General features: G+C 38.7%; 1 protein-coding gene across 1 annotated transcript in view; it reads right to left on the bottom strand.

Annotated features, from left to right (window-relative positions):
* LOC133572039 (uncharacterized) overlaps positions 1–13,533 on the bottom strand; it is a 33,555-nt gene that overhangs the window by 4,970 nt on the left and 15,052 nt on the right. Inside the window, exons 13-19 of the mRNA XM_061924666.2 lie at positions 6,973–7,157; positions 6,623–6,913; positions 6,395–6,564; positions 6,206–6,325; positions 6,069–6,139; positions 4,068–4,155; positions 2,883–2,963 (exon numbers count right to left, since the gene is read on the bottom strand). Coding sequence (XP_061780650.1) covers positions 2,883–2,963; positions 4,068–4,155; positions 6,069–6,139; positions 6,206–6,325; positions 6,395–6,564; positions 6,623–6,913; positions 6,973–7,157 — 1,006 coding nt within the window. The remainder of the gene's footprint in view (positions 1–2,882; positions 2,964–4,067; positions 4,156–6,068; positions 6,140–6,205; positions 6,326–6,394; positions 6,565–6,622; positions 6,914–6,972; positions 7,158–13,533) is intronic.

Consider the following 13,533-nt stretch of genomic DNA (forward strand, 5'->3'; position numbering starts at 1 on the left):
AAATAATTAATTAACTAACTAACTGACAAAATAACTACCTGACTTTTAACTAACTGTTAACTGTTTAGCACATTCAGCAAGTTTAGCACATCTAGCACGTTTAGCACATTTAGCACATATAGCATGCTTAGAATGTTTAGCACATTTAGCTTGTTAAGCACATTTAGCCCACCTAGCACGCTTAAAATGTGTAGCACATTTAGAATGTTTAGCTCGTTTAGCACATCCAGGACGTTTAGTATATTTAGCACATTTAGAATGTTTAGCACATTACGTATGTTTAGAAAATTCAGCACAGTTAGTACATTTAGCACGTTTAGAATCTTTAGTACAGTTAGCACACATCACACGTTTAGAATGTTTAGCACATTTAGCACATTCCGTGCATTTAGTACATTTAGAACGTTTTAGAATCTTTAGCACATTTAGCACGTTTAGAATGTTTAGCACATAACATTTAGCACGTTTAGAATGTTTAGCACATATAGCCCATTTAGCATGTTTAACGCATTTAGCATGTTTAGAATGTTTAGCACATTTAGCACTTTTAGCACGTTTAGAATGTTTAGCACATTTACCACGTTTAGTACATTTAGCACAGTTAGCACGTTTAGAATGTTTAGCACATTTAGCACGTTTGGAATGTTTAGCACATTTAGCATGTTTAGTACATTTAGCACAGTTAGCACATTTAGAATGTTTAGTACATTTAGCACATTCAGCATATTCAGCACGTTTAGCACGTTTCACACATTTAGCACGTTAAGCACATTTAGCATGTTAAGCACATCTAGCCCACTTAGCGCGCTTACAATGTTTAGCTCGTTTAGCACATTAAGGCGTTTAGTACATTTAGCACGTTTAGAACATTTAGCACATTCAGCACTTTTAGCACATTCACAACGTTTAGTACATTTAGCACGTTTAGAATGTTTAGCACATATAGCATGTTCAGCACATTTAGTACATTTAGCACGTTTAGAATATAGTCGAACCTCGGATTCAGGAGGAACAGTGTGGTTTTCGTCCTGGTCGTGGAACTGTGGACCAGCTCTATACTCTCGGCAGGGTCCTTGAGGGTGCATGGGAGTTTGCCCAACCAGTCTACATGGGCTTTGTGGACTTGGAGAAGGCATTCGACCGTGTCCCTCGGGAAGTCCTGTGGGGAGTGCTCAGAGAGTATGGGGTAACGGACTGTCTTATTGTGGCAGTTCGCTCCCTGTACGATCAGTGTCAGAGCTTGGTCCGCATTGCCGGCAGTAAGTCGGACACTTTTCCAGTGAGGGTTGGACTCCGCCAAGGCTGCCCTTTGTCACCGATTCTGTTCATAACCTTTATGGACAGAATTTCTAGACGCAGTCAGGGCGTTGAGGGGATCTGGTTTGGTGGCTGCAGGATTAGGTCTCTGCTATTTGCAGATGATGTGGTCCTGATGGCTTCCTCTGGCCAAGATCTTCAGCTCTCGCTGGATCGGTTCGCAGCCGAGTGTGAAGCGACTGGGATGGGAATCAGCACCTCCAAGTCCGAGTCCATGGTTCTCTCCCGGAAAAGGGTGGAGTGCCATCTCCGGGTTGGGGAGGAGATCTTGCCCCAAGTGGAGGAGTTCAAGTACCTCGGAGTCTTGTTCACGAGTGGGGGAAGAGTGGATCGTGAGATCGACAGGCGGATCGGTGCGGCATCTTCAGTAATGCGGACGCTGTATCGATCCGTTGTGGTGAAGAAGGAGCTGAGCCGGAAGGCAGAGCTCTCGATTTACCGGTCGATCTACGTTCCCATCCTCACCTATGGTCATGAGCTTTGGGTCATGACCGAAAGGACAAGATCACGGGTACAAGCGGCCGAAATGAGTTTCCTCCGCCGAGTGGCGGGGCTCTCCCTTAGAGATAGGGTGAGAAGCTCTGTCATTCGGGGGGAGCTCAAAGTAAAGCCGCTGCTCCTCCACATCGAGAGGAGCCAGATGAGGTGGTTCGGGCATCTGGTCAGGATGCCACTCGAACGCCTCCCTAGGAAGGTGTTTCGGGCACGTCCGACCGGTAGGAGGCCACGGGGAAGACCCAGGACACGCTGGGAAGACTATCTCTCCCGGCTGGCCTGGGAACGCCTCGGGATCTCCCGGGAGGAGCTGGACGAAGTGGCTGGGGAGAGGGAAGTCTGGGCTTCCCTGCTTAAGCTGCTGCCCCCGCGACCCGACCTCGGATAAGCGGAAGAAGATGGATGGATGGATGGAAGAATATTTAGCCCATTTAGCACTTTTAGCACGTTTAGAATGTTTAGTACATTTAGAAAATTTAGAATCTTTAGCACATTTAACACGTTTAAAATGTTTAGCACATTTAGCCTATTTAGCATGTTAAACGCATTTAGCACTTTCAGCGCATTTAGAATTGTTTGCAAAGTTAGCACATTTAGCATGTTTAGAATCTTTAGCACATTTAGCACACTTAGCACGTTGAAAATGTTTAGCACATTTAGCACATTCAGTACGTTTAGTACATTTAGCACGTTTGGAATCTTTAGCACATTTAACACACTTGGCACGTTTAGAATGTTTAGCACATTTAGCACGTTTAGAATGTTTAGTACATTTAGCACGTTTAGAATCTTCAGCACATTTAATATGTTTAACGCATTTAGCACTTTTATAATGTTCAGCAAGTTTAGAATGTTTAGCACATTTACAATGTTTAGCACATGTAGCAGTCAGTTGCTAAGGGTTAGCTGCTAGAGTCATGTGTGCAGCCCTTTGAGACACTTGTGATTTAGGGCTATATAAATAAACATTGATTGATTGATTGATGTGTGTTAGTCTCTGTGGGTGGAGGCTGACATGTGAACATAACATAAGCTAGTAGAAATGATCCGGATCAAAGGTCACAGCTTACATCAGCAGCAGACTCCGGGCTGGCAAGGTTCTGGTCGTCCTGACCAACTATCAGCAGCATGGGGCACTGCAGGCGTCCTACCTGCAACACACCACTCTTATCATTGCCATATCCGCTAGGCCTGCTAACAGCTAGCATATCATTTGTCATGTCCCACTAGGTGTGCTAACAGCTAGCATATCATTTGTCCATATCACGCTAGGCGTGCTAACAGCTAGCATATCATTTGTCTATGTCACGCCAGGCGTGCTAGCAGCTAGGATATAATTTGTCCATACCACGCTAGGCGTGCTAACAGCTAGCATATCATTTGTCATGCCCCACTGGGCATGCTAACAGCTAGCATATCATATGTCATGTCCCGCTAGGCGTGCTAACAGCTAGCATATAATTTGTCATGTCACGCTAGGCCTGCTAACAGCTAGCATATCATTTGTCATGTCCCGCTAGGCCTGCTAACAGCTAGCATATAATTTGTCATGTCACGCTAGGCCTGCTAACAGCTAGCATATCATCTGTCATGTCACGCTAGGCCTGCTAACAGCTAGCATATCATTTGTTAATGTCACGCTAGACGTGCTAACAGCTAGCATATCATTTGTTAATGTCACGCTATGCGTGCTAACAGCTAGCATATCATTTGTCATGTCACGCTAGGCCTGCTAACAGCTAGCATATCATTTGTCATGTCCCGCTAGGCCTGCTAACAGCTAGCATATCATTTGTCATGTCACGCTAGGCCTGCTAACAGCTAGCATATCATCTGTCATGTCACGCTAGGCCTGCTAACAGCTAGCATATCATTTGTCTATGTCACGCTAGGCCTGCTAACAGCTAGCATATAATTTGTTAATGTCACGCTAAGTGTGCTAACAGCTAGCATATCATTTGTCATGTCCCGCTAGGCGTGCTAACAGCTAGCATATAATTTGTCCATGTCACTCTAGGCGTACTAACAGCTAGCATATCATTTGTCATGTTCCGCTAGGCGTGCTAACAGCTAGCATATAATTTGTCCATGTCACGCTAGGCATGCTAACAGCTAGCATATCAATTGTCCATTTCATGCTAGGCGTGCTAACAACTAGCATATCATTTGTGTTAGGGTTAGGGTTAGGGGGTTAGGGTTGGAGGGTTAGGGTTAGGGTTAGTCCCGCTAGGCGTGCTAACGGCTAGCATACTTACGTCCACTTTGAGGGCGGGGTCAGAGGGGAGCGGTAGCAAGACGTCACGAGAGATCACCTCCTTGTGTTCGTTGTAGCGACATTTAGCACTGCAAAGTGCAAACACACAAGAACCTTTTCATTTTCCTCCTCTTATTATACAGTTAGCACCTTATGAACTCTAATGATGGACACAGCTTGACCCTGGAACAGACTATTTGTAGTATTCTAATTATCATTCTCCCCTTGCTTTATTTCTCAAGTCAAAATCCTCCTTGATAATGTTAGTCCATGCTAGCATGCTAATGTTAGCATTTGGGTTTGTGGCTAATTTTGCAGCTATACACCAAAGAGTTGAATATTTTGTTACTTGTTAGCACATCAGCATGCTAGGTTTTTTTTTTATCATTTGACAGGATTACACATAAAAGTTGTATATTTTGCTACTTGACCTGTGCTAACTGGTTTTGTTCATTTTGCGGGAAATATTTTGTTACTTGATGTGTGCTAACTGTTAGCGTGCTAGCCTTTTTTGGTCATTTTGTCGGTATACGCTTAAGAGTAAAATACTTTACTCTATGTGTGCTAACTGTTAGCATGTTAGCATGCTAGCTGTTTTTTGGATTATTTTGCTGGTATACATACACCTAAGAGTCAATTATTTTCTTCCTTGACGTTTGCTAACTGCTAGCACATTGACATGCTATTGTTAGCATGCTAGCCTTTTTTGGTCATTTTGTCGGTATATGCCTAAGACTAAAATACTTTTCTCCGTGAGTGCTAACTGTTAGCATGTTAACATGCCAGCCTTTTTTATACACTTAATTAAAATAATTGTATTTTTTGACGTTTGCTAACTGTTAGCACATTGACATGCTATTGTTAGCATGCTGGCCTTTTTTGGTCATTTTGTCGGTATACGCCTAAGACTAAAATACTTTTCTCCATGTGTGCTAACTGTTAGCATATTAACATGCCAGCCTTTTTTTATACACTTCATTAAAATAATTTTAGTTTTTGACGTTTGCTAACTGTTAGCGCGTTGACATGCTAATGTTAGCATGCTAGCCTTTTTTGGTCATTTTGTCGATGTACGCCCAAGAGTAAAATACATTATTCTATGTGTGCTAACTGTTAGAATGTTAGCATGCCAGCTGTTTTTTTGGATTATTTTGCTGTTATACACCTAAGAGTCAATTATTTTCTTCCTTGACGTTTGCTAACTGCTAGCACATTGACATGCTATTGTTAGCATGCTAGCCTTTTTTGGTCATTTTGTCGGTATACGCCTAAGACTAAAATACTTTTCTCCATGAGTGCTAACTGTTAGCATGTTAACATGCCAGCCTTTTTTATACACTTAATTAAAATAATTGTATTTTTGGACGTTTGCTAACTGTTAGCGCGTTGACATGCTAATGTTAGCATGCTAGCCTTTTTTGGTCATTTTGTCGATGTACGCCCAAGAGTAAAATACGTTACTCTATGTGTGCTAACTGTTGGCATGTTAGCTGTTTTTTTGGATTATTCTGCTGGTATACACCTAAAAGTTCATTTTTTTGCCCCCTTGACGTTTGCTAACGGCTCGCGCTTTGACATGCTAATGTTAGCATGCTAGACTTTTTTGGTCATTTTGTCGATGTACGCCCAAGAGTAAAATACATTACTCTATGTGTGCTAACTGTTGGCATGTTAGCTGTTTTTTTGGATTATTCTGCTGGTATACACCTAAAAGTTCATTTTTTCCCCCCTTGACGTTTGTTAAAGGCTCGCGCGTTGACATGCTAATGTTAGCATGCTAACCTTTTTTGGTTATTTTGTCGGTATACGCCGAGGGGTAAAATCCTTTACCTGACGTGTGCTAACTGTTAGCATGTTAACAGGCTAACGTTAGCATGCTAGCTGGTTTTTGGATTTTTTTTTGCTGGTATATGAAAGTTGGATATTTAGTCGATGCTATCTGGTTAGCGTGCTAACTGCTAATATTTAATTTGTGCGTAAATGTGCAACCAAACTAGCTTACTTGTTCCAGTAATCAAAGGTTCCTGTCGGCGGCATGACGTGAGTCCCGCTGACACACACCAAACACAGAGGCTGCCAAAATGAAAGCACAACAAGTAGCATATTTCAGGTTAGCGTTAGCATTAGCATAGGTGGCACCTTCACGCTTGAGGCGTGGACGGCGATTTTCAGGCAGACGCCGCTGCCCAGGCAGAGGCCCACCAAACCAACCCTGCTGCCGATCACCTGGGGATGTTCCTGCAGGACTCTCAGCGCCACCTGCGGGAGGAAAACCGACCGTCAATCAAACCTTTTCCTCGCCTCAGAGACGCGCTCCTCGCCGCGCACCTGGAAGTAGGAGTCGTCCACCATCTTGCCCGTCTCCTGGCTGGCCCTGGGGCTCAGGTAGTTGAGGGCCATGGAGGCGAAGCCGTGGGAGGCGAGCAGCGAGGAACGATACTCCACGAGACCTCCTCCGCCCCCCCACAGGTCCAAGACTCCGGGGAAGGGTCCGGGTCCTTTAGGGTGACAAATTGAACAGGGTGGATCCTCTGGACGTTGTTGGGGGGGGTTTACCTGAGGGCAGAAAGAGGGTCGCAGACAGTCCGTCCGTCGTGACGGGGATCCTGCGGACGCCGGGCGCCATGTACCAGCGCTCCACCGCCTGGGAGGCCAGCACCACCTGGTCCAGGAAGCCCTGAGTGCCGTGACCCCGCCGCACGGAGATGGTGACCTCCATGGGGGCCTGCACCTTCATCTTCCTCATCCTGAGTCCAGGTCGGCTGCCTGGAACCGGTCTGAGGCTCCACAGGAGACCCATGGGCTCCAGTCCCGAGTACGTGCCCCCCAGGCTGACATCTTTGGACACTGCAAAGACAAACAAAGATCTGGGGGGTCCAAGGTGCGTCTCTGGGAGGACCACGTACCGTCCACGGAGCCGCCGGCGTCGGACACGTAGTGAGCGAACGCCTCCCAGTCGTGTCCGTCCTCGCTGCGGTGGGAGGCGTGGACGGTGAGCTGGACGCCGGGGGGCGCGTTCTGGACCAGGATGACAAACTTCTCGTCCACCAGGCCTCTGGACGGATGGACCGATAGCTTGACCGCGTCCGTGCTGGAATGGGCCGAGCAGGAGCGTTAAAAAGAGGCTGGACCAGCACATCTCACCGCTCACTAGTGCCCCCTGAGGGGATAGTGGGCATTGCTGTGCTGGATTGGTCCAATGGGACAAAATGTGAGAAATAAATGAATATTTAAATGTGTCATTAATTAAGTATGCAATTGATTATTTTATGATTTGATTATTAATTGAATTATTTCAAGTATTAAAAAACTATTACTTCATAATTTGATTAATCATTTCACTAATTACTTTGATATTTCAACATATTTCATTGTTTAATCATGTCAAGGCTTTAATTAATTATTGTACTATGTAATTAATTCATAATTTAATAATGTCATGATTTCATTCATTGTTACTTGATTCAACAAATTATTTAATTATTTCATGATGTAATAATTTTGCAATTGTTTCAAGATTGAAATAAACATTTTACAATTTATTTACTTCACAATTTGATTAATTGTTTCACTAATTACTTCGATATTTAATAATATTTCATTGTTTGATTATGTCAACGTTTTAATCAATTATTTAACTATGTAATTAATTCATAATTTCATTATGTCATGATTTCATAAATGTTTTCGTGATTTAACAAATTATTTAATTATTTCTTGATTTAATGATCTATTTCATATTATAATGATTTCAGGATGTCATTAATTATTCTACTGTTTAATTAGTACATTATTAATTGATTCAATATGTTTTTCATAGTTTAATTATTTCAAGATATAATTAGTTTTGTTATTATTTCAAGATTTGAACAAGAATTTCACAATGTAATTACTTCACAACTTGATTAAATATTTCACTAATTACTTTGATATTCAAACATATTTCATTGTTTAATTATTTCAAGGCTTTAATTAAATAGTTTACTATGTAATTTATTCATAATTTAATTAATTATTTCATGATTTCATTAATTATTTAATAATTTACTCATTTCATAATTTCATTATCTATTTTATATTGCAATGATTTCATGATTTCATAAATTTTTCTACTGTTTAATTAGTGCATTATTTGTTGATTTAATATTTTTTCATAGTTTATTTAATGTTTCAACTATTTTGCTATTTAATAATTGTGTGATTCAATTCATCATTCCACTATGTAATTACTTCATGATCTAATTAAATATCCTACAATTTAAATATTTTATGATTTCACTATTTAATTAGTTCATGATTTTATGATGTAATTGATTATTTAACAATGTATTTATTTCATGATTTCCCTATTTAATTAGGTCACGATTTCAATAACTATTTCATAATATAATTATTTCATGATTCAATTGTTTCATGATTCAATTGAGTATTTCACTATTTAATCATTTAATTTATGCTTTCGTAATTCAATTATTTCATTAATTATTTAATAATGTCACTATTTGATTAGTTCGTGATTTTATGATTTAATTAAATATTTAATAATGTATTTATTTAATTAGTTCATGATTTTATTAATTATTTCATGTTGTAATTGTTTCATAATGTAATTATTTCATAATTAAATGGCTTCATGATTTCATTATCACTCTACTATTTGATTATTTCATGATGTAATTACTTATTTCACTATTTAATTATTTCATTAATTTTTTCGTAAGGTAATTATTTAATCGTGTCACTATTTAATTATTGCATGATTTAATTAGATCAATTGCATACTAATATTTTCATATTTAATTCATCTTTAATGACTTGATTATTTAATGTGTGTCATCACTTTTTGGAATTTATTTCATCTGTTAGACTGTCAGCCGTCAAAATCAGTGGGCGGGACTAACACCTGATTGGTCACTCAGCACTTCCGCTTCTCTGTGGAACTCCATCCATCGGACCAGAGAATTGTCGAAGTTCTGGTCGATATATTGGTGTCAAAGAGCGTAATTAACTTCTCATCTGTGATAAATTCCTCTACTGTAACTGCTACATGCTCTGGGTGAGCAGGTCTTACTTCCACATAATCCACAAGGTCGAAAATATCTGCCAGCAACTCCGCAAAAAAGTACGAGGATATCCTCCTGAGCTGCCATGTTTTCAAAGAGCAGTCATTGGATTGGACGAGATCCCCGCTAGGCCCGCCTACAGATTTTGATTGGACTAGATTCCTGTTAGTCCCGCCCCCTGACTTTGACTGATAAATACATTTATTAAATCATATTTTTGATCGGTGAAATGATTAAAACATGAAATCATTTATCAAACCATGCAATATATCATTCGGTTTTAAGATAACTGTAAAAAATAAAATAAAATCCATTTATAAACATGTCTTAAATAAGTCTGCGTTGTTTTTTTGACTATTGGTCTTCAAAATGCGGGAAATTGAACATTAAAAGTAGTTCATCTGTGGTGAGTTTAAGTGTGTAGGAATTCCCAGACTTATGTTAATGTTTCATGATAATAAGTCAATCATTAAGACTGGGATTCAAAAACTGGTCAAGTTGTTCTTGTTCTGTCCTCACATGACCCCTTAAAGAAAACATTCCATGATGATTTGCTCAACTCAGGATTTTTGGTACTTGGCGCTATCTTGGAAGTATGCAAACTCCTCTTATATTAGCATGCTAACATTTTTTTTTAGCTAATTTCCAGTGTTTAAACCTAAAAATCATGTTTTTTTAGTACTTTTCGCCATCTTTGAAGTAGTAACGTCTCCTATGTTAGCATGCTTATGTTAGCATGCTAACATTTTGGCTAGCTTTTTCACTGATTTCCAGTGTTTAAACCTAAAAATTGTGATTTTTGGTACTTGGCGCCATCTTCGAAGTATGCCAACGTCTCTTATATTAGCATGATCATGTTAGCATGCTAACGCTTTATGCCAGCTTACTCGCCAATTCTATATGTTTACACCAATAAATGGTGTGAATCCGATTACGTGCTAGCATGCTATCGTTTTCTACTAGTTGTTTTTTTTCGCAAATTTTGTATGTTTTTACCGAAAAATCATGGTTTTTGGTACTTGGCGCCATCCTGGAAGTATGCTAACGTCTCTTACATTAACATACTAACAATAGCTTGCTAACGTTTTTTACTTTTTGATGCTAATTGTGTATGTTTAAACCTAAAACAAAAATCACAATTTTTGGTACTTGGCGCCATCTTCGAAGTATGCTAACGTCTCTTATATTAACATACTAACTCACTTACTCGCCAATTCTATATGTTTTGGTACATTTTGGTATTTCTGCTTATCCGATCACGTGCTAGCATGCTAACGTTTTCTACTAGCTTTTTCGCTAATTTTATATGTTTTTACCCAAAAAAAATCATGGTTTCTGGTACTTGGCGCCATCTTAGAAGTATGCTAACGTCTCTTACCTTAACATACTAACGTTAGCTTGCTAACATTTTTTGCTAGCTTAGTTGTTTTAAAGCTAATTGTGTATGTTTAAACCTAAAAATTATGAATTTTGATACTTTTTAATTAATTTTGGAAATTTGCCATCCTCTCAAATTAGCATGCTAATGTTAGCATGCTAACGTTTCAGGCCAGCTCTTTTGCTCATTTTGTATGCTTACGCCTAAAAACCATGAATTTGGATACTTGGCGCCATCTTGAAAGTATGTCAACGTCTCATATTAACGTTTTGCTAGCTTTTTAGCTAATTTTGTATGGTTACTCGCAAAAACCATGGATTTGTATGTATACTTGGCGCCATCTTTGAAGTATGCTAACGTCTCTTATATTAGCCTGCTGATGTGAGCATGCTAACATTTTTGGCTAGCTTTTTTGCTGATTTCCAGTGTTTAAACCTAAAAATCATGATCTTTGGTACTTGGCGCCATCTTTGAAGTATGCTAACGTCTCTTATATTAGCATGCTTATGTTAGCATGCTACCGCTTTATGCCGGCTTACTCACCAATTCTATATGTTTACACCAATAAATGGTGTAAATCCGATCACGTTTTCTACAATTTTTTTGCAAATTTTGTATGTTTTTACCTAGTACTCGGCGTCATCTTGGAAGTATGCTAACGTCTCTTGTGTTAACATACTAACGTTAGCTTGCTAACTTTTTTTTGCTAGCTTTTTTATTTTTTTTAGCTAACTGTTTATGTTTAAATCTAAAAAATATGATTTTTGATACTTGGCATCATCTTGGAAATTTGCCAACCTCTCAAATTAGCATGCTAATGTTAGCATGCTAACGTTTCAGCTCATTTTAGCTCATTTTGTATGCTTACACCTAAAAACCATGAATTTGGATACTTGGTGCCATCTTGGTGCGTCTCTTGTATTAACATACTAACGTTAGCTTGCAATAATGTTTTTGCTAGCTTTTTTTTTTTGTAGCTAATTGTATGTGTTTAAACCTAAAAATTATGATTTTTGATACTTGGCGTCATCTTGGAAATTTGCCAACCTCTCAAATTAGCATGCTATTGATAGCATTCTAATATTTCAGGCCACCTCTTTAGCTCATTTTGTATGCTTACACCTAAAAATCATGGTTTTTGGTACTTGGCGCCATCTTGGAAGTATGTTAACGTCTCTTGTATTAACATACTAACGTTAGCTTGCTAACGTTTTTTGCTAGCTTTTTTTTTTTTAGCTAATTGTGTAGTTTAAACCTAAAAATCATGATTTTTGATACTTGGCGTCATCTTGTAAATTTGCCAACCTCTCAAATTAGCATGCTAATGTTAGCATGCTAATGTTTCAGGCCAGCTCTTTAGCTCATTTTGTAAGCTTACACCTAAAAACCATGAATTTGGATACTTGGCAATACGTCTCATATTAACGTTCTGCTAGCTTTTTAGCTAATTTTGTATGGTTACTCGCAAAAACCATGGATTCGGATACTTGGTGCCATCTTTGAAGTCTGCTAACGTCTCCTATATTAGCATGTTTATGTTAGCATGCAAACATTTTGACTGTTTTTTTTGCTGATTTCCAGTGTTTAAACTTAAAAATCATGGTTTTTGGTACTTGGCGCCATCCTTGAAGTATGCTAACGTCTCTTATATTAGCATGATTATGTTAGCATGCTAACAATTTATGTCAGCTTACTCGCCCATCCTATATGTTTACACCAATAAGTGCTACATTTTGGTATTTCTGCTTATCCGATCACATGCTAGCATGCTATCGTTTTCTACAAGCTACGTTTTTACTGAAAAATCATGGTTTTTGGTAGTTGGTGCCATCTTGGAAGTATGCTAACGTCTCTTACATTAACATACAAACGTTAGCTTGCTAACATTTCTGCTAGCTTTTTTTTTTTTTTTTAGCTAACTGTATGTTTAAACCTAAAAAATATGATTTTTGATACTTGGCACCATCTTGGAAATTTGTCAACATCTCAAATTAGCATGCTAATGTTAGCATGCTAACATTTCAGCTCATTTTAGCTCATTTTGTATGCTTACACCTAAAAACCATGAATTTGGATACTTGGTGCCATCTTGGAAGTATGTTAACGTCTCTTGTATTACCATACTAACGTTAGCTTGCTAAAAAAAATGTTTTTTTTGTTTGTTTTTTTAGCTAATTGTGGATGTTTAAACCTAAAAAATATGATTTTTGATACTTGGCGCCATCTTGGAAATTTGCCAACCTCTCAAATTAGCATGCTAATGTTAGCATGCTAACGTTTCAGCTCATTTTAGCTCATTTTGTATGCTTACACCTAAAAACCATGAATTTGGATACTTCGTGCCATCTTGGAAGTATGTTAACGTCTCTTGTATTAACATACTAACGTTAGCTTGTATGGAATGGCCTCAATCTCGTTACCTTGCGTAATGACAATAAAGCTGATTCTGATTCTGATTCTGATTCTAAAAAAAATGTTGCTAGGTTTTTTTTTTTAGCTAATTGTGGATGTTTAAACCTAAAAATACTGATTTTTGATACTTGGCGTCATCTTGGAAATTTGCCAACCTCTCAAATTAGCATGCTAATATTAGCATGCTAACATTTCAGGCCAGCTCTTTAGCTCATTTTATATGCTTACACCTAAAAAACATGAATTTGGATACTTGGCGCCATCTTAAAAGTATGTCAACGTCTCATATTAACGTTTTGCTAGCTTTTTAGCTAGTTTTGTATGGTTACTCGCAAAAACCATGGATTCGGATACTTGGCGCCATCTTTGAAGTCTGCTAACGTCTCCTATAATAGCATGTTTATGTTAGCATGCAAACATTTTGGCTATTTTTTTTTTTGCTGATTTCCAGTGTTTAAACTTAAAAATCATGATTTTTGGTACTTGGCGCCATCCTTGAAGTATGCTAACGTCTCTTATATTAGCATGCTTATGTTAGCATGCTAAAGCTTTATGCCAGCTTACTCACCAATTCTATATGTTTACACCAATAAATGGTGTAAAACAAATCATGT

This window comes from Nerophis lumbriciformis, linkage group LG29 (assembly GCF_033978685.3).
Source record: "Nerophis lumbriciformis linkage group LG29, RoL_Nlum_v2.1, whole genome shotgun sequence".
NCBI classification, from domain to species: domain Eukaryota; kingdom Metazoa; phylum Chordata; class Actinopteri; order Syngnathiformes; family Syngnathidae; genus Nerophis; species Nerophis lumbriciformis.